General features: G+C 40.4%; 1 protein-coding gene across 6 annotated transcripts in view; it reads right to left on the bottom strand.

Annotated features, from left to right (window-relative positions):
- LOC123975312 (forkhead box protein J3-like) overlaps positions 1–22,511 on the bottom strand; it is a 69,925-nt gene that overhangs the window by 2,786 nt on the left and 44,628 nt on the right. For 3 of the 6 annotated variants that reach the window (XM_046056694.1, XM_046056693.1, XM_046056699.1), the window contains 7 exons: positions 21,531–21,632; positions 18,093–18,251; positions 9,456–9,666; positions 5,456–5,743; positions 3,025–3,126; positions 1,240–1,512; positions 289–417 (listed from right to left, as the gene is read on the bottom strand). In XM_046056694.1, the coding sequence (XP_045912650.1) occupies positions 289–417; positions 1,240–1,512; positions 3,025–3,126; positions 5,456–5,743; positions 9,456–9,666; positions 18,093–18,251; positions 21,531–21,632 (1,264 nt within the window). The remainder of the gene's footprint in view (positions 1–288; positions 418–1,239; positions 1,513–3,024; positions 3,127–5,455; positions 5,744–9,455; positions 9,667–18,092; positions 18,252–21,530; positions 21,633–22,511) is intronic. The other 3 variants (XM_046056697.1, XM_046056696.1, XM_046056698.1) reach the window with 3 other exon arrangements.

Genomic DNA, 22,511 nt, shown 5'->3' with positions numbered 1-22,511 from the left:
ACTGAATGTATTGTACATGTGGTGAAATGTGCCAACCTTCCTGAAATTACAGACAACATATTACGTTTCTGGTTCTGGTTTCTTTTTGTTAAAGTTGATTGTGTGATATTTCATCATGATTTTACTTGTTTCTCATGATGTCATAGCACTACGATAGTATTACTATCAAATACTGATATTGTACCATTTACTAGCAAAACACTGGTACCCACAAACACACACTTGCCTGGATAAAAACCTGCATAGCCTACACACATATAAACTGCATTTCTACGTGCTCCTCCTGACCTGTTAGGAGAGCGATGGAGGAATCACCTGTCATGGTGGGAGCCGTGTTGCTCATGGGAGGCATGTGGGGGTATCCCGGTGGGCCCATCAGAGAGGAAATGCTCTGTCTTGAGTCCATGTACATGTTCCCTGTGGGAGAACAGACAAAAGGGCAATGACTAACTGTCAGATTAGTATCCCGACTTTCACACATGCATAATGTGTCTTCGCAGAACACGAGCTGCTTTCATGTGCACACACTGTTTTGCTGCCATCCTATGCTAAGCTGTAAGAAATCCTACAGAATGTGCTGTCGCTCAGTGGATTTCCCACTGGTGAAATATTCCCTCGTCTTCATATCTTCACTCCAGTTGCCATGAAGTTGACAACATCCATAATTCCCTTGTAAATCTATAATGGGCAAACAATGGCACAGTAAGGAGAAGAGGCTGTAATTCAAAATCCCTCGTCACAGCAGGCAAGTATAGAAATGTTACTCTTTGAATACCTTCTGTTAAAGCTGGAAAGTAGAAGGACAATTTTAAGATAATGGTTTAGTATCTCAATTGTAGGAGATGTTCTACTTTTCTTCCACTAAATTTCAGAGGGAAATATTGTATTTTTTTTACTGCGTTGACAGCTTGAGTAACAAGTGAAGTAAGCTCTTAAATCCTAGCTTTTGTCTTGAATCTTGTGTCTCCAAAATGTTAAAAATTCAAGAAATCTTTAACCTGATGGCTGAAATAAGTTCAAAAATTCTTCAGAATCAGTATTTTTTACTTTTGATACTTAATTAGACCCAAAAGCTAAAAAATAAATGCTGTGAGTATTTTTCGATTTTTATACTGTGACGTCCTTTTACTTCAGTAAAGGATTTGAAATGAAAGATATGCTTGTTCCGGTGTACCTGGCTATCAAGTGTGTGACACATGCAGTAAAATATGTGTAAAATAACAACAACTATATACTGACCCGTGCTGATATGTTGGTTATGTTGGTTGTGTTGCCCGTGCTGATTGTGCTGGCTGGCCTTTGGGTGCATCCCCCCTTGCGGCTGAGCTGGATGCTGCGGTGCTCCTGGTGGTGTCTGGTGTTGAGCCTGAGGTTGTGGGTGGATGGCGCCCTGAGGAGGGATGACTCCCGTGGCCGTGAAGAACTGGTTAATGGAGGAACACAGGTCAGCCATCTGGGCAGGGTCCAGCGACCAGTTGTTGAGCTCAGCCTGCCGCATGCTCTCCTTTAGACCTGGCAGACAGACAGAGATGCTTTTCTCATTCAGCTTTTTGCCACTTCACATTTCACTTGCATCTTTTTAAATTAAAATTTTACACATTTTATTCAACAGTTTAACAACTTCACCTTTTATATCTGCCTGATACAATTGTTCGTTGAAGCTACGTGACACTCATATTAAATGTGAAATATTACAGTAAATTACCAGTTGCCATTTTCTTTGGCTGCACAACTGCGCCAAATATAAAATTATATATATCTTGTGCATCATTTTATTCACATTTTATTTTCTCGGGATCTTAACTAAAATTTAAAACAACATTCTGTGAGTGTGAACAGCTCGTATCATGGTTTTCCAGGATTTACAAGGTTAATTTTGGGAGGATTAAAGATGTGTGAGGAAAACAATGACATGAAATACCAGGATACCGCGGTCACTGTTGTAAGGAGACACATTAATATTTGTATGGAACAGCAACATTCTTGCCTATTTTGATTCATAAATGAGGCCCAATTTTACTCCATCTTGACAGTTACATTAGAACAATGCTACAGTCTTTCCTTGTTAAAATGAGCAAATTCTACATAATTAACATCCAAACAAATAGAAAATAAAATATATGTACTATACAGGTATATTATTGTGACAAGCCACATACGGCATAAAAATCACACTATGATTTTAGCATCAATATTTTTCCACCTTAATTAGCAGCCAAGACTGACAACACGCCTCTTCACATTTGACACAACGTAGAACAAGACCCTGAACCCATAACACCTTCTCTTATTTACCTCTTCAAACAAAGACACACCTAAGCTTCTATTCAACAAGCTGCCGTCTGATATTTCCCAAAATCAAATTAATACAGTTTGTGTTTGGCGGCAACAAGAGATGAGAGGCTCTGTATCTGCTCTTTGGAGGTGAGCCAGAGACGATGGAGGATGGCATTACGGTGGTGTGAGGGAGGTCAAGCGCTGCAGGAGGAGAGAGAGAGAGAGAGAGAGAGAGAGAGAGAGAGAGAGAGAGAGAGAGAGAGAGAGAGAGAGAGAGAGAGAGAGAGAGGCAGCAGGGCCGGTGTGTTATAAGACTGGCCGTCGACATCCATCGTGTGCGGACGTTGCCGGCTTTGTGCGCCAACCGTGATAAGAGGCTGTTACTGAGCCGGCGCCTAATTGGATTATTCACATCATATAATTGGGAGGAAGGGAGACAGAGAGAGAGACAGAGGCGACCTCTAAGATGCAGGATAATGACTTTTATTAGGCTAGTACTATTAGGATACTGGATATTATAACATTGTGCCTCAAGGGCGAGTGTATATGAAACCGCAGAGAGGAATCATGATGGTTTAATCAAAGTAACTGATCGGCATCATAACCATTTTATCAATTCTCACTGTGTTGAAACAAGCTGCAGAAGACAGCTTTATCAACGTTCATTTCAGATGCTGTTCACACTGATGGCACCGGAACTCTTTTTGGGGTTTGTGTGTGTGTGTGTTTTTATAGTATGTGGATTACCTTGAAATGGGGACAGGTCTACGTCAGCCCAGTTGTAGCTGGTGGCAATGCGGCAGCTCTCCTTCAGCCAGTCCAGGTTGGGGTACCAGTCTGATGACATACCTGGGAAAGAGCAAATCCACACACAGAAAAAAGAAAAATAAATTAGGGATTATTGTCATTATCAGTTAAACTGTAGATAATTTTTTTTTGATTCCCAGTTCATCTGGTCTATATCAATTGGACAATGTACATCACAATTTCCCAGAACCCAAGGTGACTTCCTTGAATTCTAACTAATAGTCCAGACTCCCAAAATATTCAAATTTATTTATTTTTTCACATTTTCAAGTGACCTTTTGTTGTGACCAGCCTAACACACCTGTTCAATACCCATGCTGTCTGATCAGCATCTTGATATGCCACACCTGTGAGGTGGATGGATTATCTCGGCAAAGGAGAAATGCTCACTAACACAGATTTTGACAGATTTGTGAACAATATTTGAGAGAAATAGGCATTTTGTGTACATAGAGAAAGTCTTAGATCTTTGAGTTCAGCTCATGATGAATGGGGGCGAAAACAAAAGTGTTGCGTTTATAATTTTGCTCAGTGTAGATTGAAAAAATGAAATGCCTCAGTCTAAGTTCTGCAATCGACCACAAGGTGGTGTGACTTCACACAGAATCGTTCCACAGACAGCACTCTGCTTTTGAAAAAAAAAAGAAAAAATGGAACTAAACAACAATACATTGAGAGGCCGTGGATCAAAGACAGAGGGATTGCTTTCATTCATCCTCAGATTGGTTGAGGGGAATACTAACCTAGATAAATAATATCCGAATAGTCCCTCTTTTGGCCTGAGAGCTGTCTTGCAGAGAGACAAAGGGGGAAAAAATAAAACAAAGACTGGGAATTTGAGCAGGAAAAGCCCCAGTGAACCTTTGGAGATGCCTGTCTGTATCAGCCCAGCTTCATAATATCAAATGCTCTGGGACCTTCCAGAGGAAAGAGTATAATATAAATGCAATGAGCCTGTGCAGAGAAAAGCCTATACTGGTGTGTTAAGTGAATTGCATTTACAGCAATGTGGCTTTGGGAGTCAGAAAAAGTAGAATCATTGTTTGGTGCTGTACGGCATCAATATATATGAAACGGGAAATCATACCCCTTTGTTGATTCCTTTCACAAGACTTAGTAAGAAGGTATACAGCAGAGTAGAAATTTTTTATACTGAGAATAGGGCTGGATGATATGGCCAAAAGTGTTATCACGATAAAAAGTTTCACATCTTTCGATATCGATAATTATCACGATAAGAATCAAATCGTTATTTCTTTAGAGTTTAAAGGCTGATTTTTGCTCCAGTTGACAGGTGACAGAAACCTGATGGTTAATTGTGGTTTAAACTCTTCTTTATGGTCAACACTTGAAGTGGATCACTTCACAAATCTGAGGTAGAACTTTCAAAACAATTATGAAAAGTTCTTTGTTAACAAATATGCATGAGTAAAATTAAGTAAAAGCTTTTTTCAGTCCTTTTTCCTCAACAAAATAGACATCTTAATAAAAAAATTAAGTCCTAATTCGTGTATGATCCAAGTGAATAAAAAACATTTATTAAATACTTATTGAACATTTGTTATATTGTTGTTGAGAATCACAGTTCAGGTACCCGCACTGCTAACCGCAGGTTGAGGAGTTTAGAAGAAACACTTTAAATACATTTAGCAGTTTAAATCTGTTCAGATTGTGGACCAATTCAGCAACTAAAAAAAAGAAATATTCTAAATATGATATTACTCTAATGTCATTGCTCTGGTGGAATCTTCTCCTAATGCTGCATTCAAATCATGGCACCAGAACATCTTGTTGTTATTATTTGGGAGCATGAACCCACTATGTAATCTAAAGTTGCTTTTTTTGAGGTACATATTTTGTAAAACCAGATATAAACAATGTAGGGTATTTTGCGCTTTTTTAAAAATTACTGCATTGACGTATTAGTGTTAAAATTTAATTTTGTTTTTGTTCAACTGCCAATTACTTTAACTTTAGAGCAGTTTTGGCACCAGTTTGTGGTCACTTCTAAAGTTCTTTACCCACTTTAAAGATTATAAAAGCTCTCCTACTTCTAATTACAACTACGTAACTGACATTTCAAACATTCCACTACAAATTTAAATTTGTGTGTGTGTAGAATGTATATGTAATTAAAGCGTCATTCAAATTATTCTGATGCCGTTAGGTTTTCTTGATAGAAAATTTAGACAATCCCAGTGAGAACTGTTACAATCAACGTGTTGCTTTTAGCTGATTCATTTGGGGCCACTCGGTGTCCATTGCTGTCTGCCACGGTGTCTTCTGATACAGCATACCACCAGTATGTTCAACTCCTACATGTAGATGCCTTATAACTGGAAACTGGAAAATATTTCCGGAATTTGCAAACCTTCTTCACCTGTCGTGGGGCAGGTCTGTCCAGTGTGACTCTGGTGGGAGAGAGACGGGTGCTGCTGGGGATGAGCAGGGTGCTGGCCATGCTGACCGTGTGCCTGGTGCTGGCTGTGGGTGGAGTGAGGGGAGACGTGCTGCTGAGGGTGGTGTGAGTGGTGCGACGCCTGACCGTGGTTGTGTTGGTGGTGGAGGCTGGCACCGCCACTTCCCGCACCAGGAGAGTGCTGGTAGGAGCAGGCAGTCCGGGCCTGCTGGCTGGAATCACCGGGCATACCCATCAAACCTGCCAGGCAAAAAACACAAAATATCACAGGCGAGGACAACAAACGAGAAAACAACAATTAAGACAAAAAAAACACAATGGAAAAAGATAAACTTTTCATAATAAGATGGACAATCTTGATCTAGGCCTGTTGTGAATGAAACATATTGTTGTGACCTGGGAAAATATGCAACTCAAAATTGCAAAACACTTTGCAGCCAGTTTGTGACCTGTCCTGGTACTTGTAAATCCCTGAGCATCAAATCATAACAGCATAGTCTGTATGCCCATCACTGTATCTCAGCTTGCCAGTTCACTGAAAAGACAGTTGGAAGGAGGACAGCTTTACAAGTTTGCAGGCCTGCTCTGATGCACAGATTGACAAGAATTTCACAGTACATTTATGCCAGGATTGAAATGATTTGTCTGAGGTTGTGTCTTCTTATGTGTACAGTATCTTGTGTGAAAAAGCAATGGTTTGTTTTGGTTTTTCCAAATAAACCATGGGTAACTGAACAGTGCTCAAAATAGAAAGAAACACTTTCTCAAAGCAGATAGTCAAGAAGGTGAAGATATCTCTAGAGAAGCGCAGGCTGAAAGTAACAGGGCTAATAAACTGTGCAGGAATAAAGTGGACCTTCAGTCAGCTTGTAAAATAATTAAGTCTATTTCCTTTATTAACTAGAAAGCTTTTATTTCTTCTCACTATGACTTTTCACAGAATAGCTATATATTAATCACAGGGAATTTTCAGTTTCAGTTGTACCTTAGGGAATTTTCCAAAGGGCTACTGTTTCGAAAAGTAAGTAAACCTAAACAATGTAATGATTAAAGTCCAGTGGCCCTTCCAATACTAGTTATGAAAATGTTTCTCTGACACACATACACACACACACACATCCACCATGTCTCCCTTATCAATCTGTCTTGTCTATTTTAGATTTTTTGATGAGAGAGAGAATTCTTGTTAATGATTTTTGAACGCAACGGTTCACCCCAAGAGTGCTTTTTATCTCCTATACTTTTCATCATGGATACAGACAGCTGCAGAAACTGTGTGAAAGTATGCAGCTACCTTGTTAAATGCAGCAATGTTGTCTTTTCTTCAAGTACAGAGCTAGACTGTGGCTGTGCTCTTCCAGCTTTTGTGCCATAGTACGATGACACATTTTTGATTGTAATGCAAGTTGAGTTAAATGTAAATGATTCTTACAAGAACTTTGTTGATTGTGTTCAACAAGGAATTAAGGTTGGACATGAACACAAAGATGATGATTAAGTACCAGCAGAGAGTACACCTTTGTCAGAAACTTAATTCCTTTCCGTAAGAAAATGTATTCTTAAGTTGTTTACATCAGTCTTCTGTTGAGAGTCTTCTGATCTTTTTCTTTTATCTGCCTTTTCATTGCTTATCACTGAAAGACAGAAACTGCCTGTGTAGTACTGTTAAGATATCTTCAAAGATCAGTGGAGTGAAACAGAGGGACTTGAGTTATTTTTGTGACCAACAAATCATAAGGAAATCGATGAGCATCTGAGCACATCCTAATGGGTGAAATATCACTCCTGCCATCAGGGAGTCGTTATGCTTTACCTGCTTGTTATAATCTCTTTTACTCCAATTCTTTTATTCCCATTGCCATGTGTCTGCTCAATGATTTCTGAAATATGCTTCATAGCCATCGTTTTATCTGTTTATTTCTGATTTATTGGAAGTCTATGCACAGTTTTTAAACTGTATTGGTTATGTTTCTTTCCTAATTTATTGTATGGGTGTTGTGAGGGCTGTCACATCTTACAAGGACAAACACAATTGTTGTTGGATTGCATTTAAACCCTGTCCCCTGCAATTTAAATCTCATTGATTTCAATGTGAAATAAGGGAGTGTGGATTATTCAGCAGTCAGTAACAAGTGAAAATACAATGCAAAACCTTCCGCATCTCTCTCTGCTGCTCGTATCACTCTGCTAAGCCCCACCCACCAACCCCACAAGAAGGCGCCCGTTGCCCTGTATAACTTGTTCCGGTGTAAGGTTCATTCTACACAGCAAAAGTCTCGCCAAGACCCCAGCTCCTCTCACATCAACTTTTCTTCTCAAAGATGCCCCACCAATCCAGGCTTCAGAGGCAGCTGCGACAAAGTCTCACTGCAGGATGAGAAGCTAGTACACCACCGTCCCCTCTCAAAAGTTATTCCCCACTCTTTGTCGTCATGCCTCTGTGCCCCTCGTCGATACGAGAGCCGTGGCATCCAACATAATGAGCCAGAAGCTCCGTGTGGAGCCGGGAGGTGTTCACACAAGTGTTTTTTTTACTATACGCTGTTGTTGGCAAAGGAAGGATGGGCAGTTCTTTCACTGCTGGTGGTTGTCTCTCAGACTTTGCAAAACTGCTGAAGCCTCGCTGAAGATATTAAGATGGAGCATGAACGAGGACAGGGGCTGCGCAGCGCGTGCACGAGCTGACACTGCGTTAGAGACTGCTCCTGGTTTTGATTGGTGGTTTTGACTCAGGTGCGATAGATTCTCGCATATTGCAGTAGGAGGAGCCAGAGGAACCAGATTTTTTTCACAGATTATCTGTCTCATGTACTACTGTCAGGATATAGTGAGCAAATATGCCAAAAAGTTACCTACTGAACCTTTAAAGCCGTATTGTACACGTATTTGTTATCAAGCCTGACTTTTCTTCTTGCTCCAACTGATGATTTCAAGCTTTATTTCATTCATTTAATGTCAAATATGTTTTTGACCTATAATTTATGAGGATTAAGATCTGTCAGAAAATTACTGCGACAACACCTGAGTCAATTACAGTGTGGTGTGTGGTCTTGGATTCACTGTGGTTTTTCAAAGGAGACGATGAGCGCCGCTGTCTGGGTGACTCAGTGTGACTCAAATTCTCAAATACAATGACTGCTGACACCGTTTCCTGCTAAGCCTCACACTTAAGGGGCCCTTTCAAGGATCTGCTAAATCCATTTTCTTCTTCATTTTCTTTCTAGGTCTCTGTGTCATACTGTTTTTTTTTTTCAACTAGTATTCTCATTGTCTTATCTTTCCTGCATGTGCCCCCCTGACCACAAATTGAAGGGGACCTTGTCAGAGGGTAAATCCAGACAGCAGTTACGGAGCTCAACAGAGCGCATCAATCTCCTCAGTTACAGGACGCGGATGTGTACGTGGAGAAGAAAGCGGAAAGGGAAGGTGATTGGAGGGTGGTGGGATGGTGGGGGCTCCAAGAAGGAGGAGGCTTGGTGACCCGAAAGCTTCAGGAAGCAATTAGCAAGACGCTTCACAAACTTTAGAACCAATCTAATTAGCTGCTATCAAAGCTGCAGAACCCTTTGCTCTGCTCGACTGCAGATGTGTTTGTGAGTTTTTTTTCCTTCTTCTGTTAAATTCTTCCTCTTAATTGCCTTTACTCATTTGACTGAGCGAGCCATAAAATGCAGATATGCGGAACAACAGATTGTTTGTTTATTAAAATACAATTGAGTAGGAGTAGTGTTTGGTGGAGGTGAATAACTGGGATTCTTTCACTGCCATGAAAGCAATGTTAAATTCTTTCCATTTCAATAGGAGCTTAAGCTTGACAGTTAATTATGTGCATGAAGCCTTACATAGAGGTTTACACCCCCCCCCCCACGAACATGTGTCAATTAAGATGTTAGACAAGCACACACGAACAGATACACACTAATCCACATAAAAAATTAGGGTCGACACCCACCTTGCTGGAAGGACTGCTCGAAGACGCACTTGTAAAGACTTCGGAAAGAAGCGCTGAGGTCCTCAAAGTCAGAGAAACAGAGCTGCTTCTCCCGTGACTCCGGGACGGGCAAACTGTACTGGGGCTGTGAGGGAGGAGGAGGAGGCAGTGGCGGCTGGGTGGGTTGCTGAAGGCTCAGAGACTGGGGCGAAGGCTCTGAGTGGGTACTCACCTTCAAGACAGGCAGAGAGGAGAGAGAACAGACAAACAGACAAAAGGACAAACGGGAAATCAGTGAAGGTAGATACTGGTTTCACAAAAAGATATCAAAGGCTGAATTCACAGTGCAGCAAAAAGTGTAAGGCTGCTGTCAGTTCGACATCAGCAGTGCATCAAAAAACTCACTTCAATGAGACCAAAAAGTCCACTGAACTGGTACAATGGGTGTCCCGACTCAAGGGAGGCCGGGAAAAAATACAGTGTCGTCAAGCATGCACGTAAATCCTGGTTCAACTTCCACCACAACAAAATGCACCATCATCCATTAAAGGTCCTGTTTGTAATATTTCTGAGGATCTATTGACAGAAATGCTATATGAGATTCATAACTATGTTTTCAGTAGTGTGTAAAAGACCGTACATAATAAACCATTATGTTTTTATTACCTTAGAATGAGCATATATCTACACTGAGCAAAATTATAAAAGTAACACTTTTGTTTTTGCCCCCATTTATCATGAGCTGAACTCAAAGATCTAAGACTTTCTCTATGTGCACAAAGACCTATGTCTCTCAAATATTGTTCACAAATCTTTCAAAATCTGTGTTAGTGAGCACTTCTCCTCTGCTAAGATAATCCATCCACCTCACAGGTGTGGCATATCAATATCCTGATCAGACAGTATGGGTATTGCACAGGTGTGCCTTAGGCTGGCCACAATAAAAGGTCACTTGAAAATGTGCAGTTCCATCACACAGCACAATGCCACAAATGTCGCAAGTTTTGAGGGAACGTGCTATTCGCATGCTGACTCCAGGAATGTCCACCAGAGCTGTTACCTGTGAATTGAATTCATTTCTCTGCCATAAGCCGTCTCCAAAGCCGTTTCAGAGAATTTTGCAGTACATCCAACCGGCCTCACAACCGCTGACCACGTGTAACCACACCAGACCAGGACCTCCACATTCAGCATCTACACCTCCAAGATCGTCTGAGACCAGCCACCCGGACAGCTGCTGCAACAATCAGTTTACATAACTAAAGAATTTCTACACAAACTGTCTCAGGGAAGCTCATCTGCATGCTCATCATCCTCATCAGGGTCTCCACCTGACTGCAACTTTGCATTGAAGAGTAGTGGACCAACATTCCACAGGCCACAATCAACAACCTGATCAACTCTATGCGAAGGAGATGTGTGAGAGAAATAGGTCTTTTGTGTACATTGATTTTGATTTGATTGATTGATTGATTGATTTAATTTCATAGAGAAAGTCTTAGGGTGCTTTCACACCTGCCTCGTTCAGTTTGGTTGAATCGAACTAGAGTTCGTTTTCCCCCTTGGTGCGGATCGTTTGGGCAGGTGTGAATACAGCAGTCGCACTCAGGTGCGCACCAAAAGCGGACCAAACAAGAGGACCGAGACCACCACTTCAAGGAGGTCTCGATACGCTTTCAAACGAACTCTGGTGCGGTTCGCTTGTGGTGTGAAAGCAAACTAACCAAACACAGGATTTTATGATAGCAGAGATGTGATCTGAGCGTTACTTCCAGCCACTATGTTTGTGAAAATCATTTTATAAGGTAGGCCTATAGCCTACTTGTCAGCGCGGGTATTTCCCTGATTAATAGGTTAAAATCTGTTAAAAAAAAGAGGGCAAGTAGTATTCTGTTTACCCTGTCAGTTCATTAAGTCCATAAAATATGTGTGACAGCGATACCACAGTATATTATAGGCGAATAAGCCCCGAATTATTACTGTACATGTCCTGTTTTACGTTATTATTCATAATAGGCTATGCGGTTGATCTGCTGTCTAGCATTACTAATCATGCTTATAATAAATTATTACTTCGTGAGCTATTTGAGATTCAGATCAGAAGCGTTAAAGTGCTGCACAAACTTCTGTCAGTCACTGGAGTTTGATTTCCCCACGTGGGTCCTGATGATGCAGGATGACAATCGCCAAAGCTGTCCAATCAACAAGTTACCTGTACGTTTGTTAACGTCATGGTTACTGTGAACATGAACCAGACCAGAACTAAAATGCAACGGTGTATAATTTTTTTCATTTGGTCCCGACCAAATGAACCGAACTACAGGTGTGAAAGCACCCTTAGATCTTTGAGTTCAGCTTATGATGAATAGGGGCAAAAAAAAAATGTTGCGTTTATAATTTTGTTCAGTGTATATAACCGTGGGCACCCCCTTCCATGGATGTCCAGGTTGCATCGCCATTTTTCTACAGTAGCTGAAAACAGACAAACAGCGCTACAGAGCGCATTTCGTCACTACGTTCTTCTGCTTCTGGTAGAATTCAGGCAGTGCAGACATTCATCACTATGTTGAATAGGTTCGTTAGAAGAAGAAGCAGTAATAATATACTGCAGGGGTTGGCAAATAAGTTTAGCATCGGAGCAATATTTTCATCCATTAGCTGGTGGATGAGAATATAAGCCATAAAATTTACCTGCACGAACATATTATTTGGATACCTCAGTTGGTAGTGTGCAGGACTCACAGCCCAAGGCTTGAGTGTTCAGTCCCACCTCAGGGTGACTTTTTTCCCCCCTCCTCAACATATGGATTCTGCAGAAAATGTTTCTCAGATGACATGTGCTGCACTGTTTTTGTTTTGGTGTTTGATCCACATCCATCAACCTACTGACACTTCTGCATTTCCCCAGTATCTCCAGGCAGAGGACATTTAGGGGAATCACGTTCTTTGACGGCTCTTTCATAGGTGTGTCAAGAAGGCTACATACTCTTTTAATGTTGTTCAGAATTTTTCAAAGTAAAAGCACAGTTCAACTCCAAATACAGCATTGCAGTAAACAAGCTTCTCGCGCTTTTATTTTGTAGGCAAAACCACTATAGAGGAAGTGATTATGTGAGTAACTGTTGCTGTCATGACTGAGATCTATTTCAGCACCGCTGAAGTATTTCTTTATTTATATTTTTTGCTGATATCAAAGCACCATAATCTGACCGCGGGCCAGATATTATTGTTGGCGGGCAGTTTTAGTTTTAGTTTCCCTTGTCAATGTTTGTATAAAGTTATCTATTATGTGGTTTATAATGGACTGTGGTGCAGAAACAGTAACAATGTTACACACTCTTGGCTTACATTTTCCATGTTATCCGTCAGTGGCAAAGTCACAATAACATATGCTTTTACTGAATAATTAAGAAAATATAATTTCTTAATATACCTAAAGAAACCTCATTTTTTGACTGGCTACTCTGCTGTCTCATAAGAGATTCCTTTTGTGCTGCGTCAGCCACCATAGCTGTCCTACACTCTTTGACAGGATAGGGGGCAGTGGTAGACTGGACCGATGGTTGCAATTCACGACCCTCACCACAAGATGCCTCTAAATCTTACACACTAAACCTTTAAAGCACCACACTGGCAAGTAAAATATGGTTAAGTGCACATTCCTGGTAGATTACTGTTCAGTCATGACTCTCAAGTCAAGGTTCATTTTTTGCAACATAATATGCATTTTAGTCTGTCATAGGGGCTCTGCTCAAGTGATGGTTTAAAAGAAATCTTGGCAAGCTTGGTGCACACACACACCTACACACACACACACACACACACACACACACACACGTCGTGCACACACACACAGAGCCTGAGATATACAACATTTAATTAACATATACTGTATTTAAAATACACGAGACACACCTAAATGCTAATCCAGGAGGAGGTTGTGGGGGTGGAAGGACTGACAGCAGGTATGGTGTAGCAGCTATGTATGCAGATTTCAGCGTTTGTGTATGCAGACAGAATGAGCTTTAAATGTTTATATGGACTGCCCAGTGTTAGAGATAGGACATACACAATAGGACTGGGTAGTGTATGGAACATGTGACAACTTCCGTACCTGCCTGAACTACATTGAGACTTAATTATAAAAGTTACATTCTGTAATTCTAATTACTCCACAATCATAAAGACACTGGGAAAAAAAAATCTGATTTGGAAAATGCTGTCTCATTGCGTTATAAACCACCATGCAGTGTTTTGGTATACAAAGAAAAACTCCTAAAACTCATGGATTACTCAAACTGGACTGCCTAGATTGTACTTCATCTTCTCATCAGCACCTGCAGCAAAACACACAATACACAACAGCAACGCAGCCCATTGATTTCTTTTAACACAGAGCTGTATTCGGTCTGACAGATTCAGATTTTTGCTCTTAATGTCACACTAGTCAATCGTGAGATAGATGAATCTCACGTTGTATAAGTCAGTGTAGGTGCAAACAGCAGCTTTAAAATCCAGCATTAGCATGAATGACCAGACTAAACAACCACATGGCCTTGGTGGCCAAAGTGAAGACTGTGAGCCTACTAATGCAAACAGTGGGGTGGGCTGTTACCTGTCAGTCAACACACAGGGATACAAAGTGTTTCTAGTAGCTTAATCTAAATTGAGAAACCAGAATTTCAATTTGGAGAGCTGCACTGTAAAATAGATAAAAGTAAAAATAAATAATAATCACATTCAGTTTCAAGAAATTGTATTAATTTCCCAGTTTCGCCACTCAAATTAAATTTTCACATTAATTCCTTCAACAAATCTTTTTTTATTCAGTTGTTCACTATGATGATCATACCAAATTAAATTTCATGCAATTAAAAGGAAATCTTTGCTGATGCTTATTTCTTTTCATATGAACACAAAAACAAAAACATAGTGCTTCAAATTTCTCTCTCATGTTGAGAATGCAGCCTGTCTTCCTCTACCCTCAATCATCTCATCCCAGCTGTCATCTTCCTCACCATCCACCCAGCAAACACAAGCAATTTGCTGTGACCACTGTGCCTCCGCAAATATAAGCCAACTTAGCGTGACACATTCCCCACACATCTACCTCCACCCAATAATGGCAGCCTTTCCATCAACTTTCTCGGTGTCTTTGAAATCTCTGCCAGGGGTGCCACCAGTAATCACTGTCAGTTAGGAGGGTATCACCTGCGCCAGGTAATGAGGCAGAACTAACCCTGATCCCAGTGGACCAGACCACAGACGAGGTTTGAAGCGATCGTGGCGGAGGGCGAGGGGTGGGCGAGGTGATGCAAGGAGGAGGAAAACAAAAGATGGCCTCTAGAAATGAGAGGTTAACGAGATGAGATTGCACTGACCTTTGCTAATGCAGGCGGGAGGTGAGCAGGGAAAAGTGATTGATGGTAAAAAGGTGAGCAGCTGCTACAAGGGAAAAATAATGAAGAGTAGGGATTTTTCAGCACTGCTGTAATTTTGGACCAACTGTTTTTTGACCGAGACTGGCCTTTAAAATTGTATTATATTTGTTTTAAAGGGACAGACACAAACACTTGTCAAATGCAGTGCAAGTCTATCAAAAGTCCCCATTATTAGATTTGGCTGAATGGAACTTTGATGGCCACAATGGGAAAATCAAGCTGTTGCAGCAACATGGAGTAAGAGAATAAAATGAATAAAATGGACTGAATAAATGGATATACAGAAGGAATGTAGACACATTCTGAGCACCTTTCTGCTCCTAAAGTTTCATCCTCTGGGAGCATGAATCTCCTAAGTAAATGTTAATGCAACTGTCTTTTAGATTTAGATGTTTCCTAAATGGAGCGTTGGCTTGATGGAGTGATTATAGAAATGGTCAACAAAAACATTTTGATTTGTCCTCTGGGGACCATGAATATCCAAAACAAATTCTATGAGAAGGCAAATATTAATCTTTGAGATACTCTTTCATGACCAAAATGTTAATCAAGGGGACATTTTTATATGTTGGTGGCACTAAAGGAATAATCAGGGGATCACCAAAATCATTACGACTCCTCCTCTGGGAACCATGAACATTTCCAATTTTATGGGAATCTGGCCTATAGTTGTTGAGAGATCTTGCTCAAGTACTCTACAGACCGACTGTGGCACTTCAGGCAACCTTTATTTTCAGACAGTTAGGAGGGAAGTTGACATCCAGCTTGTTCAACAATGTTAAGAAATGGCAGGAGGTTTCAAACAGTGAACTCACATTAAATCTAAAGGATTCACAATTATTGGTGTTTAGTTGTGTAACAGCTTTTTTATTAAGGTATGAATGTGTATGTATGAAAATATGTGTATTTGCATGTTCCATCCATCCATCTATCCATCGTCAACCGCTTTTCCTACGTACAGGGTCGCGGGGGGGGGGGGCTGGAGCCAATCCCATCGAAGGGCCACACATAGACAAACAACCGCTCACACTCACACCTAAGGACAATTTAGGGTAACCAATCAACCTAGTCCGCATGTCTTTGGATGGTGGGAAGAAGCCGGAACACCCGGAGAGAACCTACGCAGACACGGGGAGAACCTTCTTGCTGTGAGGCGACAGTGCTAACCACTGCACCACCGTGCCGCCCTGTATTTGTATGTTAACATTTATATATACATCTACTGTACTCATTTACATACTTTACAGTGAAATGAAACCATACTGCAAGTTAAGCATTGTAGGCATGGAAACACTAAATATTGATTTCTGTTTGTTTATCCAGCTGCCAATTTAAGCAAAACCCCGTTTGAAACTTCCCATTTCAAATTCAGAGGTTAGATCACTTGAGCCGTTCTGCTTCTGATCACCCAGAACTATTTACTGTTTCAATTAAATATTTGTTCTAAATCATAGGATGGGCATGGGACAGATTAGTTCCTGACAGAAGGGCTGGCTAACCTATCCCTCTTTCATAAAAAGGCAACTTATTATCTCTCTCTCTCTCACACACACACACACACACACACACACTCACTCACAGGTTGAGACTAATCAATTCCAATATCCAAAGGACCTTGTTTTATAAAGGATGCAGAATAATTTAAACAGCCAGTGTAAAATCTGGCCAAATATCTCTCAGTGAATCTGTGGCCTACCAAGTCTGGGGTGTGCTTATATTTACCAAGACTGTAGGCACCATAACAGTGGAAGACATGGGATGCCCTTGATTTAAATAAACCTGCGTGTGTATGTGTGTGTGTGTGTGTGCGCGCGCGCGCAGCAAAAGGCACAGTGACAGCACAATCTAAGTGTTTAATTACAAGCTCAGAGAATAAATCGGCTTTTAATTGTACACAATTTTCTCTTTTTGTGTCAAATGTGTTAAAGAGGTCATATTATGCTTTTTGTCCTTTCCCCTCTCCTTTATTGAGTTATGTATCTTTTTTGTGCATGTAACAGGTTTGCAAAGTGAAAAAGCCTAAAGTCCAGCCCAAAGGGAGTTCCCATCTCCCACAGAATACTCTGCTCTGAACTGCCTGAAAACAGCTTGTTTGTAGTCCAGCCGGTTCCCAAAACCAAAATGCGCGTCATATAACGCTCGCCAAGCGGCTCGTCCGACACGCCCTGCAGCTGCAGCACACACATCTCCTCTCCCTTCCAAACACTAGCTACCCTCCAGGCAGCCGTGTTTACCGGCTTCTCATTGACCCGCCCTTCTCTGCTTCTGATCGGCTAATAGTTCTTAACTAGGAACTGCGCATGTGCAACTCCCAACAAAGATCATGTAGAGGCAAGATGTATCACTCCATAGTTAAAACGAAGCGTTCAACAGGCGCATCACTTATATGCATCAGAGACGATAAAGGTGAACTGTCAACACAAAGGGATGACTCTTATGTTTCTTGCTGTTTAATTTTTGCACGATAGAGGCACTTCTATCAACGCATACCAGCATTTCCGGCAGGGTCGACCAGCAAAAAAAAAATTCTTAACCTGAGGCGAGTGAGGAGCTGCAAACAGTATTGATGGTTGGCTGCAAAACAAAATTCAATTTGCAAGCTAAATAAATAGTGCATATGAATTCAATGCATTTTTAAATTATTTTCTAAGTGAGCACAACTGAAATTTATGTTTTTTCCAGTTTTTCCACGTCTGTGCCATCTGCTTAACTCTACTGATATTTTACAGAATATTGTCATCTAAGCACACTGAATGTGCTCTACAAAACTGAAAATATATTCAATATATGAAGTCTGAACATCAAACAGACAATGAAAGTTTCAGCAGTGTACTGTAGTTCCAGTGTACATGTCGTTATCTGGTTACCACCTCCTCAGTCTGCTAAGGGTGCAGCAGACACCTTCTGAACTGACTGAGTGTCTGGACCGGTGACTGAATCATCAAGATTATGTCAAGTGAACACAGAACATATAATAAAAAGCATTTCTTTGTTTGAATGCTGGTAGTTTCAAAGTTGCCAGTTCAAGATAAAAAAGTCAAAGTAGAAGAAAAAGGAGAAAGCACCGGTCCTGCTGAAGTACAGTATCCTTAAACAAGACCAAGACTGTAGCAGCATCAGGTCAGCTGTTGTTCTCATGCGGATAAACATAAACAACAAGAGAAATTCTCCTGCGGCAATCATTAGACTGTCACCCAAAATAAAGAAAATGTCTTACTGGTGTGTAGCTGTGTACGTTGCTGCCGCTGCTGACAGCGGTGTTCAGGTTGTTAAGGTTGACAGAAGCCAAATTCTGCTCTGAAAGACTGTTGCTCAGGCTGCTGCCCAGACTCCCAGGACTCTCACTGCCTTCTGCCTCGGGGTTGTACAGCGCTAGCTACACACACACACACACACACACACACACACACACACACAAACACACCAGATCCATGTTAATGTGACAATAAAGACAATTATACAGGGCCAAATATTTGAGGTAATGCACGATATAAAGTCCTTCAAAGGAAGTTATTCATGACTTTATTGTTCCTTGTTGCACATTTTATAACTCTCCCTCATTTTGTCCATTTGCCAATTCATATCCAGGCTAAAGGGAACACTGCCAACCTCAAGAAGTTACCTTTGCACCATTAACTTATGAGACAACTTGTTAGGAAATATGGAAATTAAAGTGCTGGTCTATGCAAATGGTTCCTGATACTGCATAAAAGCACAGACACTAATCTTACCCCCCCTTCCTCTAAACACGGTGATTTTGATTAAATGTTGGAACGCAGAGTACACTGGGTAACTTCAGAAATGACTGTATTGTCTGAGTTTGGCACCGATGAAGAAGTTTCACTTCAGAGGAGGTGTACTGTATATCATCTTGTGGTGACAGATCACAAAGCTTTTAAAATAAATGCCTCAGGATTATGTTGAATCATGTTTCTCTTGTTTTGTTTGACTGTCAGCACTTGTGAGGCAGAGCGCCAGCGTTACCTCCAGGCTACATTTAATTGTAAAGACAAATGTGAAATTATAGCCTTCGGGTGAGACAGCAGTACAGTGGGGCAGTACTCTAACCTGTAGAACATCTTGTAGCAGAAAAAGAAGTGTTATCATAAATCAGCTTTTTGAAGTGTTAATCCTGAATATTTTCTGTTTTGGTGGATTTGGAAACACGTGAGCAAACCTGTAATTCTCCTTTCTGTGTTACTGTAGAAACAAGAAAACAATTATGAGGTTTATGAGAACTATGCATTAGAAGAGAAAAGATAATGATAATGACAAAACACCTCGAGATGTTTCTAGTAAGGGTTCAAGTTTTCTTTTTCACACTCAATTAGAAGGAATGTAGGAATTCAAGTAAAAGCATTACAATATCTGAATGTGATGAGGATTATAACAACCTTTCTCAAGGAAATATTTTCTGTTCCCCTAATTTCCTAGTATCATATCACAGGAATGTCTTTCAAAACCACAGGCACTCTCCAATGCAAACAGAATAAAGGAAATGTGTTATTGAAGAGGCTCTGACGCACTGCTGTGCCTGCAGGACACCACCTGTCTGGATGTGGGTGGATACGTTGGCATCGGCCTCACTGTCATCAAGGTCTTCCTCTCCCTGCTCTGAATTATTTTTTCAACGTGTAGAGTGACGACGTTTTAGTTTTTCCAGGAGTAAAAACAGAATTAGTGCAAACTGACATGCACTGTTTTCTGTTGCCTGCTGCCCGTGGGACACACCAAACTGTCTGGGGAAATGTTGCAGTAATAAACGCTTGATGCTGATTTCCTTGGCTGTTAATGAGGCCCACCTTTTGATTTCTGTTGTCAAATTTTACAACTAAGTTGTCCGTCTATCAAATCAAACTGCAGAAACTTTTACATACTTGCTCAATAATGTCATTAACAGCACTGTTCAAACTACAATGGTGCAAATGTGATGGCAGTCTACTGTTTGAGGGAACAGTCATAGCACAGTAGGTAGGTAACCATTACTGTTACTGTTATAATTTAGAGTGGTTAGTTGGGCTAAAATAGAAACTCTTGGAACTATTTAGATTATCTTCTTAATAATATAAATCTATTATTTATGTATGTCTTTTTTTAGATTAATGTTGCTACATACAGTAAGTCTATGAAATGTAGAAAGTAATGACAAACACCTTTCACATGTTCCTAAAACTCAAAAAGATTGGTGCCTATTTTGTCTTAAAAAACAGTCCAAATCCTAGAAGTATTAAACTTGAAATGATCTGAAATAGAGAACAGCAACACCTTTTCACATTAAAGAAGCAGGAACCAGCAAGAGCTTATTATATATAAAGGATAAATGACAATCAACTGGTTTTAAACATTAGTATGTGAATACATGGCTGCATGATGCTGATGCGAAAATTGTTTAAAATCAAATGAAAGTTAAATTCCCAGAGTGTTAAAAATCAGTGCTAAAAGTGTTTCATTTTGACAAATTCTGGGAAGTATGAGTCAATGAGTCAATGGAAAACTGGAAAAAGCTGTCAAGTCCAGACCTTCACATCACATCCAGACCAAACACTCAGAGTTATGTGAGCTGCTGCTGTGGGACAAATTTTCTCTTTGGCCGGGGTCAGACGAAAGGGTCATGTACCACACATCATCTGTGTGTATGTGTATGTGTGTGCCAGATCAGACAGGCGTCAGAGGTTCCAGTCGCCGTTTGATCTCTGACCCTCAAACAGATGGTCGCACCCAGTTCAGCTTTTTAGGCAGCGTGTATGTATGTGTCATTGCATAATGTGTGTGAAAGTGAAGACCTATAAACAGCCCAGGCCACTGATGATGAAAGAGAAAAACAGAGACTCCTTCTGCTGCAGTTTTCAGTGAAGTACGGCTATATACGGATATATGTTATTATTAATTGTAGCCTTGACAAAGTTCAACCCATTCTTCTCAGCTGCGAGTACAGTACAAATGACTATATCTTCTTGAAAAATGCTTTTGTAAAAGTTACCATTAGACATCATTAAGAAATTTATATGCATAAGATCTAAATGGCCACTTGAAGTATTATTCTGAGGTTTTTCAACTATTTGAAAGTTCTGTATGAAAACTTCAAAGGAGCCGAAGAAGGATTTTTCAAATCAAGCAACAGTACACAACCCAAAGACTGTGACTAAGAAAAGCATCAGAGGCTGGAACCAGCAAATGTAGCTTGAAAGACAATTAATTAAAAACATGTAATGGATTATCAAAAAAGTTACTGATTAATAATTTGTCGATCACTGCAGCTCTACAGTCAACAGTTTTGTAATCCTTAGATGCTTGAAGACGCATGGCATGTTTCTAAATCAATCAGCGTACCAACAAAGTAACATTACTTTGTTTAAAAAGTACAACTAAAAGTTTCTGGTACTCAGCCAAACACCTTAAAGCAATTTATGTTTTTCCCACCTAAGTAGCTCAAATGCAAGCAGGTCGAGCATTACGTTCTTGTCTCTGACCGTAACTGAATCCAGTATTAGATAAGAGGAAACGGGCACGCATTGCACTTGAGATATACTTCTGCCATAATAAATCTCCTATACCTGCTCTGTTGACAACTTTTGTATTGTTTTTTCAAACGACACTGTGGTTCCTCCTGCACTGATAAAACCAAACATTCATAACTGAGTAGCTGGTGTTGTACCTTGTTGGTTACAGCATTGATGGCCAGCGTGGGTGACGCCCCTCCTGACATAATGCAGTCCATTCTCAGAGACTCTGACTCCAGGCTGTAAGGAGTTGATGCCTGAAAGTAGAGGACAGAGGAGTGAGTGAGTATTCTGTTAATTAGCTTACCAAATAAAAAAATGAAGACCTTAAAATAGATCACCAGCAATAGGTCTTTTTCACAATAGACATTTTGACATGCCAAAGTAGGAAAGCACAGGCGTAAATAAAATAAATGATGGCTTAAATTCATTTAGCTGCTTCACTTTCAGGGTCCTGGTATTGTGCATGCTTTCTTACTGTCACTGCTTCCCGGGACACTTGGATAGAACGGAGCCATTGTTAATGCTGTTAGTAACATCTATGCTTTTCCTGCTATGACGAGTCAAAATGTCTGCTGTGAAAAACGCCAATAATGCTCCGTGTTTACAGTTAATCTTACATTATGTTAAGGCATCCCACTCACGTAAAAACAAGTAGTCTAAAACAGTGAACATTTAACTTGTACATGGCAAGACATTAAGAGAACACTTAAACAAAAAAAGTATTTCGCTTTTTGCCCCACTCCCCAAAAATATATTCATTATTTCTGGGTCTTCTCTGACAAAGAGAAGTTTTGTGATTCCCTACCAGCTGTGGCCAAATTCAAGCTGTTTGTACGGATACTACTGCGTCTTAGGCAATAAGCTCAGTAGATTTATTTAAATCAGTGAATTGTTGCACCCCAGGGAGATTGTTGAAATTTACAGAAAACATGATTAAAAAATAATGAAGTGGCAGAGACCACTTTGCCTGTTTCCTTAGGAGCTGAATGTGGTAAACCATAAAAGACAAATAAAAAGCACTGTGTAGCAAATGATTGCTTGCCTGAACTACACCTGTATAAATGTTTTATAAACATAATTCAGCTATACTGAGTTAATCTTTTTTCATTAATGAATCCACAGGCCATACAATA

The sequence above is a fragment of the Micropterus dolomieu genome, linkage group LG08, assembly GCF_021292245.1.
Source record: "Micropterus dolomieu isolate WLL.071019.BEF.003 ecotype Adirondacks linkage group LG08, ASM2129224v1, whole genome shotgun sequence".
NCBI lineage: Eukaryota > Metazoa > Chordata > Actinopteri > Centrarchiformes > Centrarchidae > Micropterus > Micropterus dolomieu.
This window is presented reverse-complemented; position numbering and strand designations above follow the sequence as displayed.